Source organism: Bidens hawaiensis, unplaced genomic scaffold (assembly GCF_021521415.1).
Source record: "Bidens hawaiensis isolate Kalapana, Puna unplaced genomic scaffold, B.hawaiensis_p1.1 tig00036798_1, whole genome shotgun sequence".
Lineage (NCBI taxonomy): Eukaryota > Viridiplantae > Streptophyta > Magnoliopsida > Asterales > Asteraceae > Bidens > Bidens hawaiensis.
Window position 1 is genome coordinate 92,615 of NW_027496426.1, and position 16,368 is coordinate 108,982.

At 33.5% G+C, this 16,368-nt stretch overlaps 1 protein-coding gene across 1 annotated transcript; it reads right to left on the reverse strand.

The window, feature by feature from the left end:
- Positions 1-323: 323 nt before the first annotated feature.
- LOC143588825 (condensin-2 complex subunit CAP-D3-like) lies at positions 324-7,209 on the reverse strand. The gene is made up of 9 exons (XM_077069739.1): positions 5,650-7,209; positions 4,043-4,696; positions 2,807-3,301; positions 2,053-2,144; positions 1,769-1,856; positions 1,565-1,679; positions 1,350-1,476; positions 1,088-1,262; positions 324-986 (listed from the first exon to the last, which is right to left on the reverse strand). The coding sequence occupies exons 1-9, from the start codon at positions 7,105-7,107 to the stop codon at positions 354-356; spliced, it is 3,837 nt and encodes a 1,278-aa protein (XP_076925854.1). The 5' UTR covers positions 7,108-7,209; the 3' UTR covers positions 324-353.
- Between the last annotated feature and the right edge of the window lie 9,159 nt (positions 7,210-16,368).

Genomic DNA, 16,368 nt, shown 5'->3' on the forward strand with positions numbered 1-16,368 from the left:
TGTATTTTGTTAATACAAAATTAAGATGTTTGTAAGTTATCTTATGCTTCGAATACAACTTTTAGATGCTTATAATGCAAGACAACAAGCCTAAAATTTACTGTTGATCATAGTATATGATGTCCAAAACAATAATAACCATAATAATAATAAGCAATTTTTCAGAATGTTTCTGAATGTTCCTTCTAATAAAACACTAGTGCATGAGACCCTCGTTTGATCATGAGCAGCAGATGATGTTATTGTTCCAAGTTAGAATGTTCTAAAAGCATTACTATGATACAATCTAATACATGTACAAACTCTATGATACTTCTAGAAACACTTCCCACAAGGCAACCATATAGTCAAAGTCAACTCTCATCATCGAAGTCAAAAGACTGTCGTCTCCTTAACGACTCGAGCACAGCCGACGACCTCCCCTTGAGCCTAGTCGCGCCACCAGTCGACGACTTGAGCTTAGGAACGTTCATGGCACTAAGTGACGGGGTCCCTGCACCCTGGTTCACATCCCTCAACACAGACTTAGCCGTGGCTTCAGCCCTCGCACCAGCCACGGCTGAGCTCACCTTTGCACACGTGTGCACACTGTTCACATGTGAACCACCCTTATCGACAGCCTCTGCGGCTGTCGACCTGGCTTTTTGAGCCTCGTATTTCTGCATGTCGTAAATAAGTTCTTTTTGTAGCTGTTTGTCTGCAACAAGCATCTCTTCAATCTCGTTTTTGTAATCTTTAAGGAGGATTCGAAGACATTCCATTAATGATCCTGTGAGCGGGCTGTTTTTACTCTCGAGTAGACGTTTTAGTTCAATGAATATCGGGATTGTGTTTTGGATTAAGCTTTTCTTGACTACTTGAGTTATAACTCGTCCTTTAACTGCGCTTTCTGAAGCGTCTTCTTCAAGTTCTGATGATTCTGTTGCTGGTGAGCCTTTGTTTGTTGGGATTTTGATTTCTTTACAAGAAAGAACTTGAAATGCATCCTGTTATTTGAAACAAAATTGAAATCGTCAAAATGTCATATTATAAACATATTTAATGTTTAAATGTATTTAATATATAAAAAGGTAACTTAAAGATATACCTGTAAAACAGACTGGCTGGTAACATCTTCAATTTTGAGCATACCATCGGACGCAGATGCTAAAATCTCTGCACATACTTTTGCAAATGTAGCCAAAAGATGTTCCGGAGCCATTTGTTTCAACAAAGCAACATATATATGCATTCGTTGACTTCTTGACTTTTTATCATTCCCTCTTAACATGTCAACAAAAATAATAATATGTAAAAACATTTTACAGAAAACATAAGGTTATTTGAAGTTTGACACCACAAATTGTTACCGAATGCAAAAAAGTCGGCTTTCTTTCTGAGAACTCAAAGGATTGCTTTGTCCGGTATGGGCATTACAGTCATTTAGCACAAAGATTGCTTCAACAAAGCTGTTATAAGCTAAGAGTGGTGCTTTAACTGTAAGAAAATGGTTATACAAGTCATATGAGGATATTAGCATTTGCAAGAGTAACATGGTCAACTATTAGTTGAAGAAATTTCACACCTTTTAATATATTCCCAAAAAGAAAATCAGCAAGTTGTCTAATTTTCTCTGATTCATCAACAAGTGATAACAGAAATCTAAGAAAAAGCACACCTCTCCACTTCACATAGTCCCTCTAAACATATGATAAATTCCAAAAGCGTTAACACGTCACCAACCTTAGAAAGTAAAATTTTTTACATAAAAATGTTGATTTAACTTTACCTGTAATAATCTGCAGAGAAGTGTGAATGTTTGTCTTCTAACCAGTTCACACGAGTCACGAAGACATTTGGTGATGTTTGGGATATAACTGTAATATTTAAAAGATTACATAGTTATAATTCATTTTGAAAGAGAATTGATTACACAAATAATTCTATGGTTTAGCCATATGCCCGTACTGCAACTTTGAACTTCAGACCAAAATTTTTACAAGCGTAACACCATTGATCCCTAAGTTATTATGAATGTATATTTTAGAAGAAGATAATGCATATGAGCCTTACCAATCAACCAATGCTGTATATCGTACACAAAAATCAGTCATCATTACCACAATGTTGTTACGAAGTGATGCAATATCACTCTTTTCCATCTCCTGCATCATGAATGTTTAAATTACTTTAAAGAATAATGTGGAAAGTATATGAAAACTATCAAACTGCGACTTTTACAAGTGGTTGTGCTAGGGGTGTGCATGTTAACGAAATAAACTAACCAAACCAAAATAACCAAACCCAACCCAAAACTGATGATTTGGTTTAATTTTTATTTTTTCCAAAAAATGAAATTCCGGTTCGGTTTTGCATGTAGCGAAAACGGGGAAAAAAGAACTATAAACTGAACTGACTTTTATAAGCAAACCGAACCAAACCAAACCTGTAAAAACCGAAAAAATGACTTTTTTTATTGAAATTATAGATTTTATTTTTGAATTTTAAATAATTTATAAATATTAATAAAATGGTGCTCAAATGTGTAATAACCGATTAATCATTAGTTAACAAACAAACAAAAAATCATGACCAAATTCGTCATTTTGGGCCATTTTTTCACCAAAAAAATTCAAGTCAAAACAGCATAGCCGAAAAAAGGCAAACCTAACCAAAACCACTGTGAAAATCAAAAACCAAAAAAGAAAAAAACTGAACGGTTTTTGGTTCAGTTTTAAGTCCAAAATAACAGATAAATATGATATTTTAAGTGTGTTCAAAGGGTAAACATGACATTGTGAAATTTAAGCTTTAAAGCAAAATGAACCTGCACAAACAGTGGAATATAACGCTTTGCAAGTTTGCCATCAGCAAGACAAATTTTGCCCATTGCTACCCAAGCTTGAATGTACAACGAAGGGGCGGTCTGCTTAAAAGACACTAATACCCCTGGCACCTCTTTTTGTTTCGGGTCAGAAATTCCTGATGTGATGATATTATGCAGAACAGGAATAATTGCTTTCAAATCAGCAGAAGGGCAAACAACAACAAGTGATCCAATGGTGTAAACAGCAGTAATAGCTTGAGCTAATAACTTTGACATTTTTGTTGATGATCTGTTACCCTTTCGAGTCCCGCTTGGAGGTGTAAATAAGCCATTATTTTTGTTGTTTTCCGATTCTTTTGTCATGTATGATTCTAGAGTTTTGGAAGCTTTGGAAAGTAGCTGGTGAACCCACTTGTTCACAAGTTTATCGGCTTCTTGCGAGTCTTTAGCCTTTCGTTTGCACAATGTTCGCAGTGCTTTCACATGCGCATCAACCTGCCATCATGTAACATTATTGTTCACATTGTAAATGTTTTGCAAATGGCCTGTTACCCAACCATTGACCCACCCATTTTGCCACCTGTAATTTGCTACAACAATATAAACTTGTCTCGCATGCCCATTTTGTTTAATAAGCCAACCAGAGCCCAAGCTTCGCATATCGAGCTCAAGCGGTCTCACAAGCCTAAACGAGCCTATCACTTATAAATTAATTTGTAATATATTAACTGTATATTTGTATAATAAATATTATTATATCTAAAATTATTATAACTAAACAATATATATTATGTTATATGTTAAAATTTATAATTAAAATAAACAATAAACAAGTCGAGCCCGAAAAACTACTCACAAGCCAAGCTCAGACTTTAGAAATAGAGCTCAAAACGAGCCGAGCTTAACAAGCTTGACCCTAAAATTAAGCTTGTTTAATAAGTGAGCCCAAGCTCAAGCTATCTCACAAGCCTGTTATTTTTGTATTTTTTTAATATACTAAATATATATTTATATAAAATTCATTATTATATATAGAATTATGAAATATGTAAGTAAATAATATACGTTATGTTATATATAAAAATAGTTTAAAGGGAATACAAATTAATTAATAAATAATAACCAAGCCAAGTTCAACCTTGAAAAACCACTCACAAACCGAGCTCGAACTCTTGTAACCTTGAGCCTAGTCAAGCTCAGGCTTGGGCTCATTTACACCCCTAATATATCAAGTACCTCCATAGAGTGCATACTGAAATCCTCAATTCTTTTAAGCAAATTATGAGCTAAATCTGCTGCAGCTTCATCAGGCAGTTCAACAGACACATTAGAAATCGTCTGCAATAAAAAGACACGATCTCCAGCCCAATCAACAGAACTAGATTCTATATCTTCTTCTTCTTCAACTGGTGCATTTACTGATTCATGTTTATCAAGAAGCTGCCAATGGTGATACAAAAACTCCCAATCAACCACTTTCAACAAGAATCCAGAAACTTCTGATAACAGAAACCATGCTCCTGCTGGTGCTAACCACTTTTCAATCGGTTTGGACTCGGTCACCCACATAGACTCAGACTTCTTGATTATGTTTTGAAGTGAAACTGCAACTCTAGGCTTAAGTTTCTTCTTTTTTCCAAGATTGGTGCAGATCTTTTTGACCCACGGGCTCACTTCCCCGTTGCAGAGTTCTTTTAACAGATCTAAGACTCCGTTAGAAAGTGACATGTCAGCAACGTTAGATCCTGCCCATGACACACGATCCACTACCAGCTCTAAAAACAAGTTTTCACATTCTTCTTGGATGCTTGTTTCATTGTCGGTTATTAAACGTGGAACCGAGTGTAACCACTCCTTAGTCACATTCTCATCATCAAATTTCCTGAAAGTCTGTTAAAAAAGTACAAACAAATAAATAAATAATGTTCTTGTTTAAATAAGCTTATAAAAAGAAGCTTTGGGGTGTTTGTTATTGCAATCTGAATGTGATTATCTGATTGTAGCCTACTCCAGTCATAAATAATCAATTTCTAGTGTTTGGGTATATAGCAAAATTGATTCTGATAGTTAAAGGGTCAAATAATCAGTCTTCGTAAATCAATAAAAAGTGGCTGCAACAAAACTAATTCTGATTAAGATAAGGTCATGTTATAAGGAAATCCATAAATAATCAGAAGTTTTCAGTCATTCAAAACAACTAATTCTGATTTTCAAAAAACATAACCACATGCTAAGTTGCAAACACTAATACCTAGGAGTGCAAACAAACCAAACGGCTCGTCAGCTACTCGATATTGGCTCGCTAAAAGCTCGAATCGATCCAAGCGTAAAAAAGCTTGTTTATCAAGCTTCACTTATCGAGCTCAAGCTGGTTCACGGGCCTAAACGACTTATTATTTATATAATTTTTTGTTAATACATTAACTTAAATTTGTATAATAACTATTATTATGCATTAAATTATAATAAAGATAACTAATATACATATTATATTGTAAATAAAACTTTTAATCAAAATACATGTCTAAAAAATTATAAACTATAAATACAAATAATATACAAGTCAAGCTCAAGCTTAAAAAACTACTCATGAGCCAAGTTCGAGTTCTGGTAAGTTAAGCTGGCCAAGCTAAAGCCTAGTTGCGTTAGGGCTCGGCTCAGCTTGCTTACACCCCCTACAGTAACACCTTACGATCTGATTCAGATTATACCACATGTCCACATCATATAATGACTTTCAAAAAACAAAATAAAACAACCTTAAAAGCTAAACTTTTGTTACTATTTACAGAGAGCAGTCATGAAAAACAGAAAAAAATAAAGATTAAGATTTAAGACTAAACCTCAGATAATGCAGAAATTGCAGCCTTCCTTATGCTAACAAGCTGATCAGAACAAGCAACTCCCATGATCTTCAACAGCATGTCATCAAATCCACCACCTTCACCTTGTAAAGCGGTCAATTTGGATATCAAAACAAGTGCAGATTTCCTAACAGCCGCCTTCTCATCAACACACCGTTTCCTCAACAAATCATTAATCCCACCGTCTTCACCAAATCCCATTATCTTCATTAACCCTGTTTTATTCTCACTATTCCCTGACAAAAACCCTACAATTTGCGCCAAATTCGTAATCGCACGCGCCCTAATTCCTGCAGTTGAATCTGAACATATTTCCAACAGTGCTTGCAGACACTTAACCCCCCAAGCACTTTCATGCCCTAATGGATCATCTAACAACATTATCAAATTATGAATAAGATCAACCGCTAGCAATCTAAGCTGAGGCTTCCCTTGAGTCATTTTTACTACATAATCTGAAAACCCAATTTGATCTTCATATTCTAAAGCCTTAACTACCTCAAGAATCGACTCCACCGCCAACGCTCTAAGCTCAGCCCGCTCAGGCGCTTTCCCAATTAAATACTTTGGAAAATTAACCACACATTTCCTAACCTCATCCGAATCTTTTGCCATCACACTCATCTTACCAACATACGTCAACCCAAACGTTCTCGCAGGCGATTTCGACGCAATAATCGGCAAAGACAGAGACTTTAACACCTCAACAGCAGTAACCCCTTGTTCCCCATGCTCAGCCTTCAACAACTCACTCAAGATCTCCGAACATATGTTACACAGCCTCGTGTAATTCGACGTCCCACCACATGTATCAAGCGCGGTCGTCGGAATCCCACCGATCGTCTGAACCAAACCCTTCAAACAGTCAGGAAACCTATCCAAATGAATAAACCCCAACACAAGATTCAACCTTTCCAGCACCGGAAACAAAACCCGAATATCGAATTCCCTAGGTACCTCAATTTCATCATCATTGTCCAATTCAACACGCTGCTTACCCTTGTTCTTATTATTATTCTTGCGCCCACCTCCTCTTTTCTTACCCCCGGACTGTGAACCCAATTGGGTATTCTTAAACGAGCAGCGAATGGTTCGGAGTAACGAATGGAAGGCGACCGGGTTAAAGAGTGAGATAACCGGGAAGTCTTTGGTTAATAATAAGGAAAGATAAACTTTTGAGGCTAGAAGAGAGTGGTGGGGTCCACCTGAGTCCATGGCGGCGGTGAGAGGGTGGAGGAGAGCGGTGGATAAAGAGAGGTTCTTGGCGGAGAGTTCGTCGGAGAGGTTTTGGAGTTCGATTGGGTCGTCTTTGTTGAGGGTGTAGTCTAATAGGGTTTGGAGGGCTTGTAGAGATGACTGTGTGATGGGTGTGTGGGATTGTGGGTTGTGGTGGTGGTGTTCGAGTTCTGTCACGATTTGGTAGATGGCGTCTTCCATGGCCGCCGGTTGCAGTAATTGAGACTACGTTGGAATGGAGTGAAACTGATGAGATTGGATGAGTGATTTTGCAGAAGCGATTATGGGCGGGAATTGAATTTTTGAAACACTACGGTTTGGTGGGAGTGAAGAAAAGTCCCAAACATATTGATTTTGACTTTCTAATTTAATTTAAGGCCACGTTTATAAAATGGGAAGTTTTGCGTCATGCGATGCCCAGTCAACATGTGGTGTTTTAGAAACACCAATTAGATATAACCTTTTTAAGAATTTTTTTAATTTATGTGAATTTATTCTTTAAAATTGTGTCATTTTTCTAAATTGGTAACCAACCTTAATTGTTTGTTTAATACAATTTTGTTTTTGTTTAACAACAATTATTTTAACACTTACAATTTCACTTTACCTTAAAAATGTAAAAATTTGAAGCAACTTTCAAATTTGTTAAAAGGTCAAATACCATACCATTATATGAAAAATTATATGTATTATGTTAAAAAAATGATTTTAATTAATACCATATGATTTTGTATAATTAATATATATTTTGTTAAGGAGTAATTTATTGTTGTTTTTAATTTTAATTTAATATTACGAAAATCTAATCCACATTAGGTGAGAAATTGAGTTTTCATAAACTATGGATATATTTTAAATGAGAGTGATGATTCAATTAGTCATGTACATTTACTAATGTACTGGCACGTTCATTGAACTAGTACGTATCTAAGAGACAAATGTGAATGGAAAGTTTATTGATTTATACTCTATGCGAGCCCCATCACTTATTTCAATGATTCCATTCCATCTCTGTATTAAGTGGTGCAAATCACATAGACGTAATAAATGAAAAATAATAAACTTGTGAATTAACCAAACAAAAGAAAATAAATTACTACAACAAAACCTGAGTTAAATATATTTTACAAATTAAACTAAACTTACAATGTCAGACATCTCTTTCTTGTTCCGTCTGTCAATACCACTTCCATGTCCCGGTTTTCATTTTGATCATGGTTAGTAGAGATGTAATCAAGACAAACAATTTTATGAGCTACTTGATATTGCATTGTTAAAAGCTCAAAATGAACTCGAGCATGTAAACGAGCTCGAATTTTTCTCTTTGAGCTCGAGTAGGCTCGCAAGTCTAAATAACTTTATTATTTATATAAATTTATTTTTATATATTTACATAATATTTATTATTAAATATTAAATAATATAAAAGTAAGTAAACAATATAAATTATATCTATATATAAACTTTTATTATAAGTATATAAATTTTGTTGTATGCATATCAATATATTAATAAATATTAAACGGGTCAAGATGTCAAGTCCTATTTGAACATGAGAAAGAAAAATTACTCATCTAGTATCTCGCTCTGTTTATTTTATTCGTTTTCAATTTTAATATTGTTGTTTCGTTGTAACTTTAAAACCAATCAAAAATTTGTTACACCCGACTAAAAAAACAAAACAAACAAAATGAATAAATAAAAATAAAAACAAAAAGAAAAGACAACAAAAGAAAAAAAAAACAATAAAATAAAAAAAAAAAAAAGACAACAAAATTACAAAAAAACACATTTTTTCAAAACACCCCACCAATCCGTGACGGATTACCCGATCCGTGGCGAATTGGGTGGGTGTTTTTAATATGGGGCGGTGTCTCTAGCAGGACCCTCTAATAAACCCCTTTTAAAAACTTATTTTAAAAAATTATAAGTTAATAAGGTATTTTAACAAAAAAAAATACTTTTTCACTTAAATAAGCAATCCCAAACACACCCTTATTTGTTTTCTCTCCAAATTGAAGAGAATCAGATGGAAAGGAAAAGAAAATGGTTATAATTACCATATTACCCTCTTCATATTATATTAGGTCGTTCTTTTCTAATCTCCCAGGATGTGTTTGGGGTTCCTTATTATTCTCTCCTTATAACTTATATAGGATAAATAAGTCATTTTTAAGTTTATGTAGTGTTTGGGAATGAATAAGGCCTTTTTACTTTCTCCTTATTCATAAAGCTAAAAAATGGGTTTTGAATAAGTTGGGATATCGTAACTTATCTCCTTATATGTTTAAAATACTCATTCCATCCAAACACTTTTTAAAAACAACTTATTCACTTATATAAAAGTGTCATTTTTGGTCATTTTCCATCAACAAGTTAAATAAACACTTTTTAAAAACAACTTATTCACTTATATAAAAGTGTCATTTTTGGTCATTTTCCATCAACAAGTTAAATAAACACTTTTTAAAAAACAACTTATTAACTTTTATTAATCCAAACACTTTTTTGGAAACTCCTTATTATAAATTCATAAGTTTTTTTCTACTTATCACAATAAGTCATTTTCAACATCAGAAGGAATCCCAAACACACCCTAAACTGCCATTCAACATCAGAAGCATATCTACCGCCATTCATCATCAAAGTAGCCTCTTCTCAATGCCCGGTTCTTTTACCAAGTATATTAAGTTAATCTCACTTTGTTTTGGTTTTACATCTTATTCAATTAGGTTTGTAGTAACCGATTAAGCAATGATTAATATGGTTTATCTTGAGTTAATTAGGCATTAAGAAGATTGAGGTAACCTACAGCCAAGGTATGCACCATATTTAGAAATAATTGTCAAATAATACCCTACCAAGCATGTTATAGTTGACGAACTGGAAGGCTATGTTCTTGTTGAGTTATCCTTTTAAATTTAATAAGAATTCGAAATTCAATGTTTTTAGGTATGATAATCAAACAAAGTATACTTTTTAAATGATAACAAAAGTAATGATGGCACATTGTTAGTTTAAAACTCAGTTCAAAAATCATTACAGGCAACAAACAAATGATTCCTAGATAACAGTTAGGTACATGGTGTGTATAAACGGGGATACCGGGTCGGGTTAGTAGACATATTACTTAATTGGGCTCGGGTTTCATTGCCATCCATGGGTGTTATCAGTTTAGCGTGACGTCGGTTGCAACGTGTAGGTTATGACTTGGGCGGTGGCCACAGTGGTTGCAGCGGCATTTTAGGTTGTGACAGATTGGGGCCTTGAGAATATTAAATATCGTACCAGATTTTGATACCCTCGCTGGCTCGCTGCCATTGTCGATTCAGCCTATTTTTGCCTGAAAAACGCTAGAGATTTGATTCTACCATCAGACGGTGCTAGGGTACTAGGTGTGGTGGCAGCATGTTTAGTGGTGGCGGTGCTAGTGTGGTGTCGGTGGATCGATGATGGTGGTTGATGGATTATCTATATCTTCTATATCTATATATAAAGAATGAGTGAGGGACCTCTTAATTTTTAGGAGGTACCAAACTTGTTGCTTTTAGTACAAACTAAAATGCATAAAAATAAGACACTTTAAGGGCAATTTTGTCTTTTGACAACTTTGTCTTTTAGCCAAAGCAAAATTATCTTACGGTTGAATTTTATATTATTCAAAAATAGTTACAAGATTGGTCATTTAATTTTAATCACATTTTGTTAGTTTATATAATAGTTACATATATACCCCTTTTTATTAACCAACTACCCCGACGACGTGTAAACACTTATAACTTTTTCACACACTAATATTTTTTAAAAAACACCATACCATAAAAACGAGTATTTTATTCTCTTTAATTTGAGTATGATATTGCTATATTTTTTGCATTTTAAAAACTTAACGTGTTACGTGATTACCATTAAAGATCGGCAAACGAATCGGGCGAGTACGACCATTCGGGTCATGGGTCTAAAAGGTTAAGGTTGGAATGGGTAGATACAAAAAGGTTACTTTGGTTTGGGTCGGGACGGGTTTGGGTTGAAATGGGTCAAGTCATAACAAATTTCGGGTTAGAACAATGTCAAGCGGAACGGGTTGCATGTCAAGACGAGTTCAATGTAGAGTTACGTGCGCACCGACACCTGATTGCGCATGTATAGCCGTTGTGTGACGTGCTTACTAACAACGGTTAAGATTCCAATGCCGCAATACGAGCATACAATCTTTGAGTTACGCGCGTACTATTGTAAACTCACACACATACCGAAATGGTAACACCGGTTATGCATCTGATGTCATGTTTGCGTGCATATTCCGCCGCATCGCGCGGGCACGCAGCTAGTAGGATAAATAAAGAGAGAGAATATTTTTTTTAGTTTTAATTATTAAATATTTTAGTTTTGATTATTATATTTTTTTTAATTAAATGAGTAACATTACCAATTTGCCCTCATGTGCAAGGCACATAATATGACTTAACAAGAAAATCTAACTGAGTTAGGGCTAAAGAACGAAGCATGTTAGATTTGGAAACAAAAATGATAAAACGTATCAATTTTGAAGATAAATGACACACAATGAAATTCATTATAAACATAAAGGACAATATATGCAATTGGTCCAAATTTTATGGCATGGTTTGACTAAAAAGAACTATGAGCTATGCATTCTCACACAACACTACAACATCGGTGGCAGATGGTTGGAAACTCACTTGTTGAACGTAGCACAGTTACTGATGAAGGCCCAAGTATTGATGAACAGGCCATGTTATATTTGGAGGCAGTGGCTGATCCAGCATACAAACGGGTGGTTCCCCGGAACCACCCGAGTTTCGAAATAATAGTGTACGGATATATAGAAGACGCGTAGGAACCACCTTATAAATTAAGAGGGAACCACCCAAAAAAAATTCCTGGATCCGCCACTGTTTGGAGGTCCATGATCGTGTCTCCAAATGTGGGCCACGAAAACGGGCATAACTTGGCCCACGAAGCTCCGTTTCAGACCCATTACCAGTCAAATCGAAGCTTGAGACGAGGAGCACATTGTGGCAAACCGTCTGGCCCCTGTCTGAAGCCCATAAACGACTCCTAAATAAAGTTATGGGCCATTTTATGTTTTTTTGTCAGTTTTTATGTTTTTGTTTGGCCCATGGCCCATTTTAGGCCCATTTCGTATTTGAAACTCTATTTATATTATGTTGATGTAATCTGAAAAGATAGACTTGAATATTAATAAATTTTGGTTTTTCTCTTCATTTTCCCTAGACCTTTGGGTGGGATTTGGGAGTTTTGAAGTTCATCACGGGTATTCACTGAATCAACGTGATTCGATCTTCTTTGTTTACACCGTTGCATCAGTTACTCCGATGTTTTTATCTTGTCTCCAGGCTACGAATAAATCTAAACAAAAGTGACATTTGTGGTATTAATGTATTAGTGGGGGAAGTTAATAATATGGCGAACATACTACATTGTAAAACTGGTAATTTCCCGTGTTCTTACCCTCGGGTTGGAGAAAATGAATTTAATCAGAAGTTGGAATCCGATGATAGAGATATTTGAAAAACGACTATCAATGTGGAAGGCTTCAAGGCTATCAATGGGTGGTTGTCTCATATTGGTAAAGTCGGTGTTTGACGGGTTACATGTATATATTTTTCGCTCTACAAGGCACCAATTGAAGTTATTGAAATGTTAGAAAGAATTCGTCACGACCCCTTTTTGTGGGGCAGTTTGGTGGACAAAAGGAAATTCATTGGGTAAAATGGGACCGGGTAATTGCGGGTAAAAAAACTCGGTGGTCTCAGGCTTGGTTCATTGAGAGACATCAATTTAAGCCTATTAGCCAAATGGTGGTGGCGCTTTAAAACTGAACCAGAATGGCTTTCGCGAAGAGTTGTTACAGGGATTCATTTCAATATGCGGGGCATTAAACCGATTCCTTCCAAAAGTATCTTAACAGGTGTATGGAACAATGTCTACAAGATTGATGAGACTTTATTAGAAAGAAATGTGCAACTAAAAGAATTAATCAATTGAGATGCAGGTGACGGAAAAAACACATTATATTGGCTCGACATATGGGTTGGCGATAAACCCTTGTGTTGCCAATCAAAGGAGATGTAAGAGTGATACAGGATTTGATTGGAATCAAGGTCCTCCCTAATACTGTTAGGAAATTAGGAGAGGGGGTGGGGATTGTTGGCCTATAGGGCTAATTCTTAAACTCGAGTTATGAGTCGGGATATTCTGGCTGGTTTCGAGTTAATGATTATCAGGTCCACAATTAATTAATTAAAGTCAATTAAAGATATATCTAATTAGTTCATTACATAAAAGACTTTTATTTGGTATCAAATTAGAAGTTTGGTTGGATTAGATTAAAATACAAAGACAAAAAGAATAAGAAATGTGAGAATGAATCTAATTCATTTATTTTTTATTTTAATGACACAAATTAATTTATGTAGAAAAACTGATGAGAAGAGCATAAATGTAATAACCCTCTTCACATGAAATACACATGTCAATCTCTCTATCATTTTAAAAAGTTCATAACTTTTTCATACAATATTTTTTTTTAAAATTGACATAATAACAATCGTTTTTTTATATTTAATATGAATATCATATTGTTATATAGAAATAAAAATAAAATGGTGGGGTTTTATATATTGCGTTATTAATTGTTCATTGTGTTTTTAATTGAGTTTTTATATACACTGTGTTATAGATTTTGGTCGACATTGTGTTTTTCAATTGATACTCATATTAAAGACAAAAATTCAAAACAAAGACTACGTTATTGTGTCTTTGTGCTCATCATTAATCTTTCTACTTATCATTGTATAATGCGTTCATTGTCTTTTGTTTGGGATTGACATGTGACATTCAATTAATTTAAGAAGAAGAGTATTGTGTTTATTGTGTATTAGATTTATGTCATTGTGTAATATGTAGTTTCCGTAATGTTTTACGTTTCATGACATTATGTTTTACGTATCAGGTTATTGTGTAATATATATTCATCATTGTGTTTTATGTATTTGATAATTTGTTATTATTTTATCATATATTTATATATTATTATTACACAACAGTGTTAATATTAAAAAAACGCATTGGTGATTTGAAAGAAACAATGACGAAAAAATACAATGACAAGCATAAAGACGCACTGCCAAAAAAAGACATATAATGACAAATAAAAAAACACAATGACGGTAATTTTTGTTTTCATTTTTAAATAGCAAAGTCATATTATTAAAGATAAAAAAACGCTATGGTGATTTTTTAGAATATAACATGAAAAAGTGGTAGACGTTTTAATGAGGGAATTGAGATGTAACTTTTGGTCTCCACTTGACACATGCCAATTAATTAGGATTTCTCACACTTTTAATTTTTGTTTTCATTTGTAGGATAATTCAACCCTTGGTTGATAATCATAATGAGACAATTTCAAGAAATTTTGAGTTATTTTCTAAGATATTAGTGAAGACTCTTTTTTTAAAACTAGTAGTTTACCCGCGCGATGCTGCGGTGATGACAATATATTTAAACAGATTTTTAATAGTTACAACTTTTTAAACATATGGCACGATACGGTTTTTTCAAAAAATGAATGTTGCTTTTTGTACTTTACAATTACTCTACGAATCATAAAAAACAAGTTTTATATGATCGAAACTCATTTTGCTGAGCATTTTTCCCTGAACCAAATCTATTATGGTAGTCACGATTATTTGGGAAGTTTTTTGAAAACTTTCATGCACGACCAAAGATTTTAATGTTCACCCATAGGTAAAATTGATATTTCCTTTAAATGACACAAATTCGTTTTGCATATAATTATTATGACGCAAACAAAAACCTTTTTTTAAAGATATATCGAACTCATTATGCTTATAACATGTTTTAACCAGAATCATAGTTGACAGTTTATTTTTAATGTCCCAAACGCATTTTACTTATTATCCATCTTAATCTGAACAAAACTTTAATTTTTATTTATAATGGCATAAATCCATTTGGCTTACATCCCATTATAACTCGAACGCATTTTAACATATTAAAGTCCTCGATGGTTAATCCGAAAAAATAAAAATATTAAAAAAATGATGGAAACTCATTTTGCTAGGCATTTTGACCTGAACCAATTCTACTATGTTAGTCATGGTTATTAGGGAGTCTTTTGAAACCTTCATAAACGACCAATGATTTAATGTTTACCCAAAGCCGAAATTGATATTTTTTTAAATGACTTGGATTCATTTTGCATATAATTGTTTCGACGCAAACCATAACCATTTTTTAAGATGACTCGAACTCATTATGCTTATAACATTTTTTAACCATAACTAAAATTGACAACTTTTTTTTCTTAAATGACTCAAACTCATTTTACTTATTGCATGTTTTGGCCTAAGCAATATTTTAAACTTTTTTTATATTGACATAAACTCATTTGGCTTACATCCAGTTATAACTCGAAGACGTTTCGACATGTCAAAGTCCTCAATCGTTGACCTGAAACAATAAAAGTATTTTAAAGACAATGATCAAAACTCATTTTGATGTTATTATGACTTGAACCAAAAATGATATTTTTTTTAATTGAAACGAAATCATTCTGGTATAAGTTTATAACATGCGCACAATTATTCTTACATTGGAACGCCGACAAAAATTAACACATTGTGATTGCATGTTTGAAATTTTATTAAAACGTATTATATTCAAATATATAAATGAAAAACAAAGAAAGAGAATATAGATTATTATATGGGTAAACTTAAGGGGGATGAAAAAGTAATTATTGATGAAATTTATAAAACTTGAGTTTAGTTGAAGGGTGAAATTTGTAATTATATTTTAGGTTCATAATTGCATATTTGAGTTGTACTTTTATGCTTAATTGACTTGTACATTATAATCAACACCTCAAAATAAAACAAAATTTATATCGAAACGTCAACAAAAATAAGCATATTTCAATGGTAAGTTCCTTTTTGTTTAAAACACAATATATTAAAAGATATTGAAGAAATAAAAAATTTAAATGAATTTGTCAATTAAATGGGCAAAGATAAAGGGTTTATGTGTAACTACTTTACAAATTAATAAAGTTGCATTGAAGTTGAAGGGTCATTTTTGTAACTATTTTCTTCTTAACCGTACATGATGTCAAAACTACTATATTACCCTCAAAATTTCAAAATCTTATGCATTAGTAATTGTATATTATGCATGAATGATTGTACCTCTTAAAATTTAAGAGGTCATTCACTCATGCTTTATATATAGTATAGATATAGATTTAGATATAGATTGGGTATTAATTCCATTATCAAATCACCAACTTATTAGAGCATTTAAAGGAAAAGGTGTCTAGAATGCAAAGTTAAATTGGTGTCTAAATAGTGTACAATCACAAACGCTGAAACAAATAACCAAGGAGGCAAAACT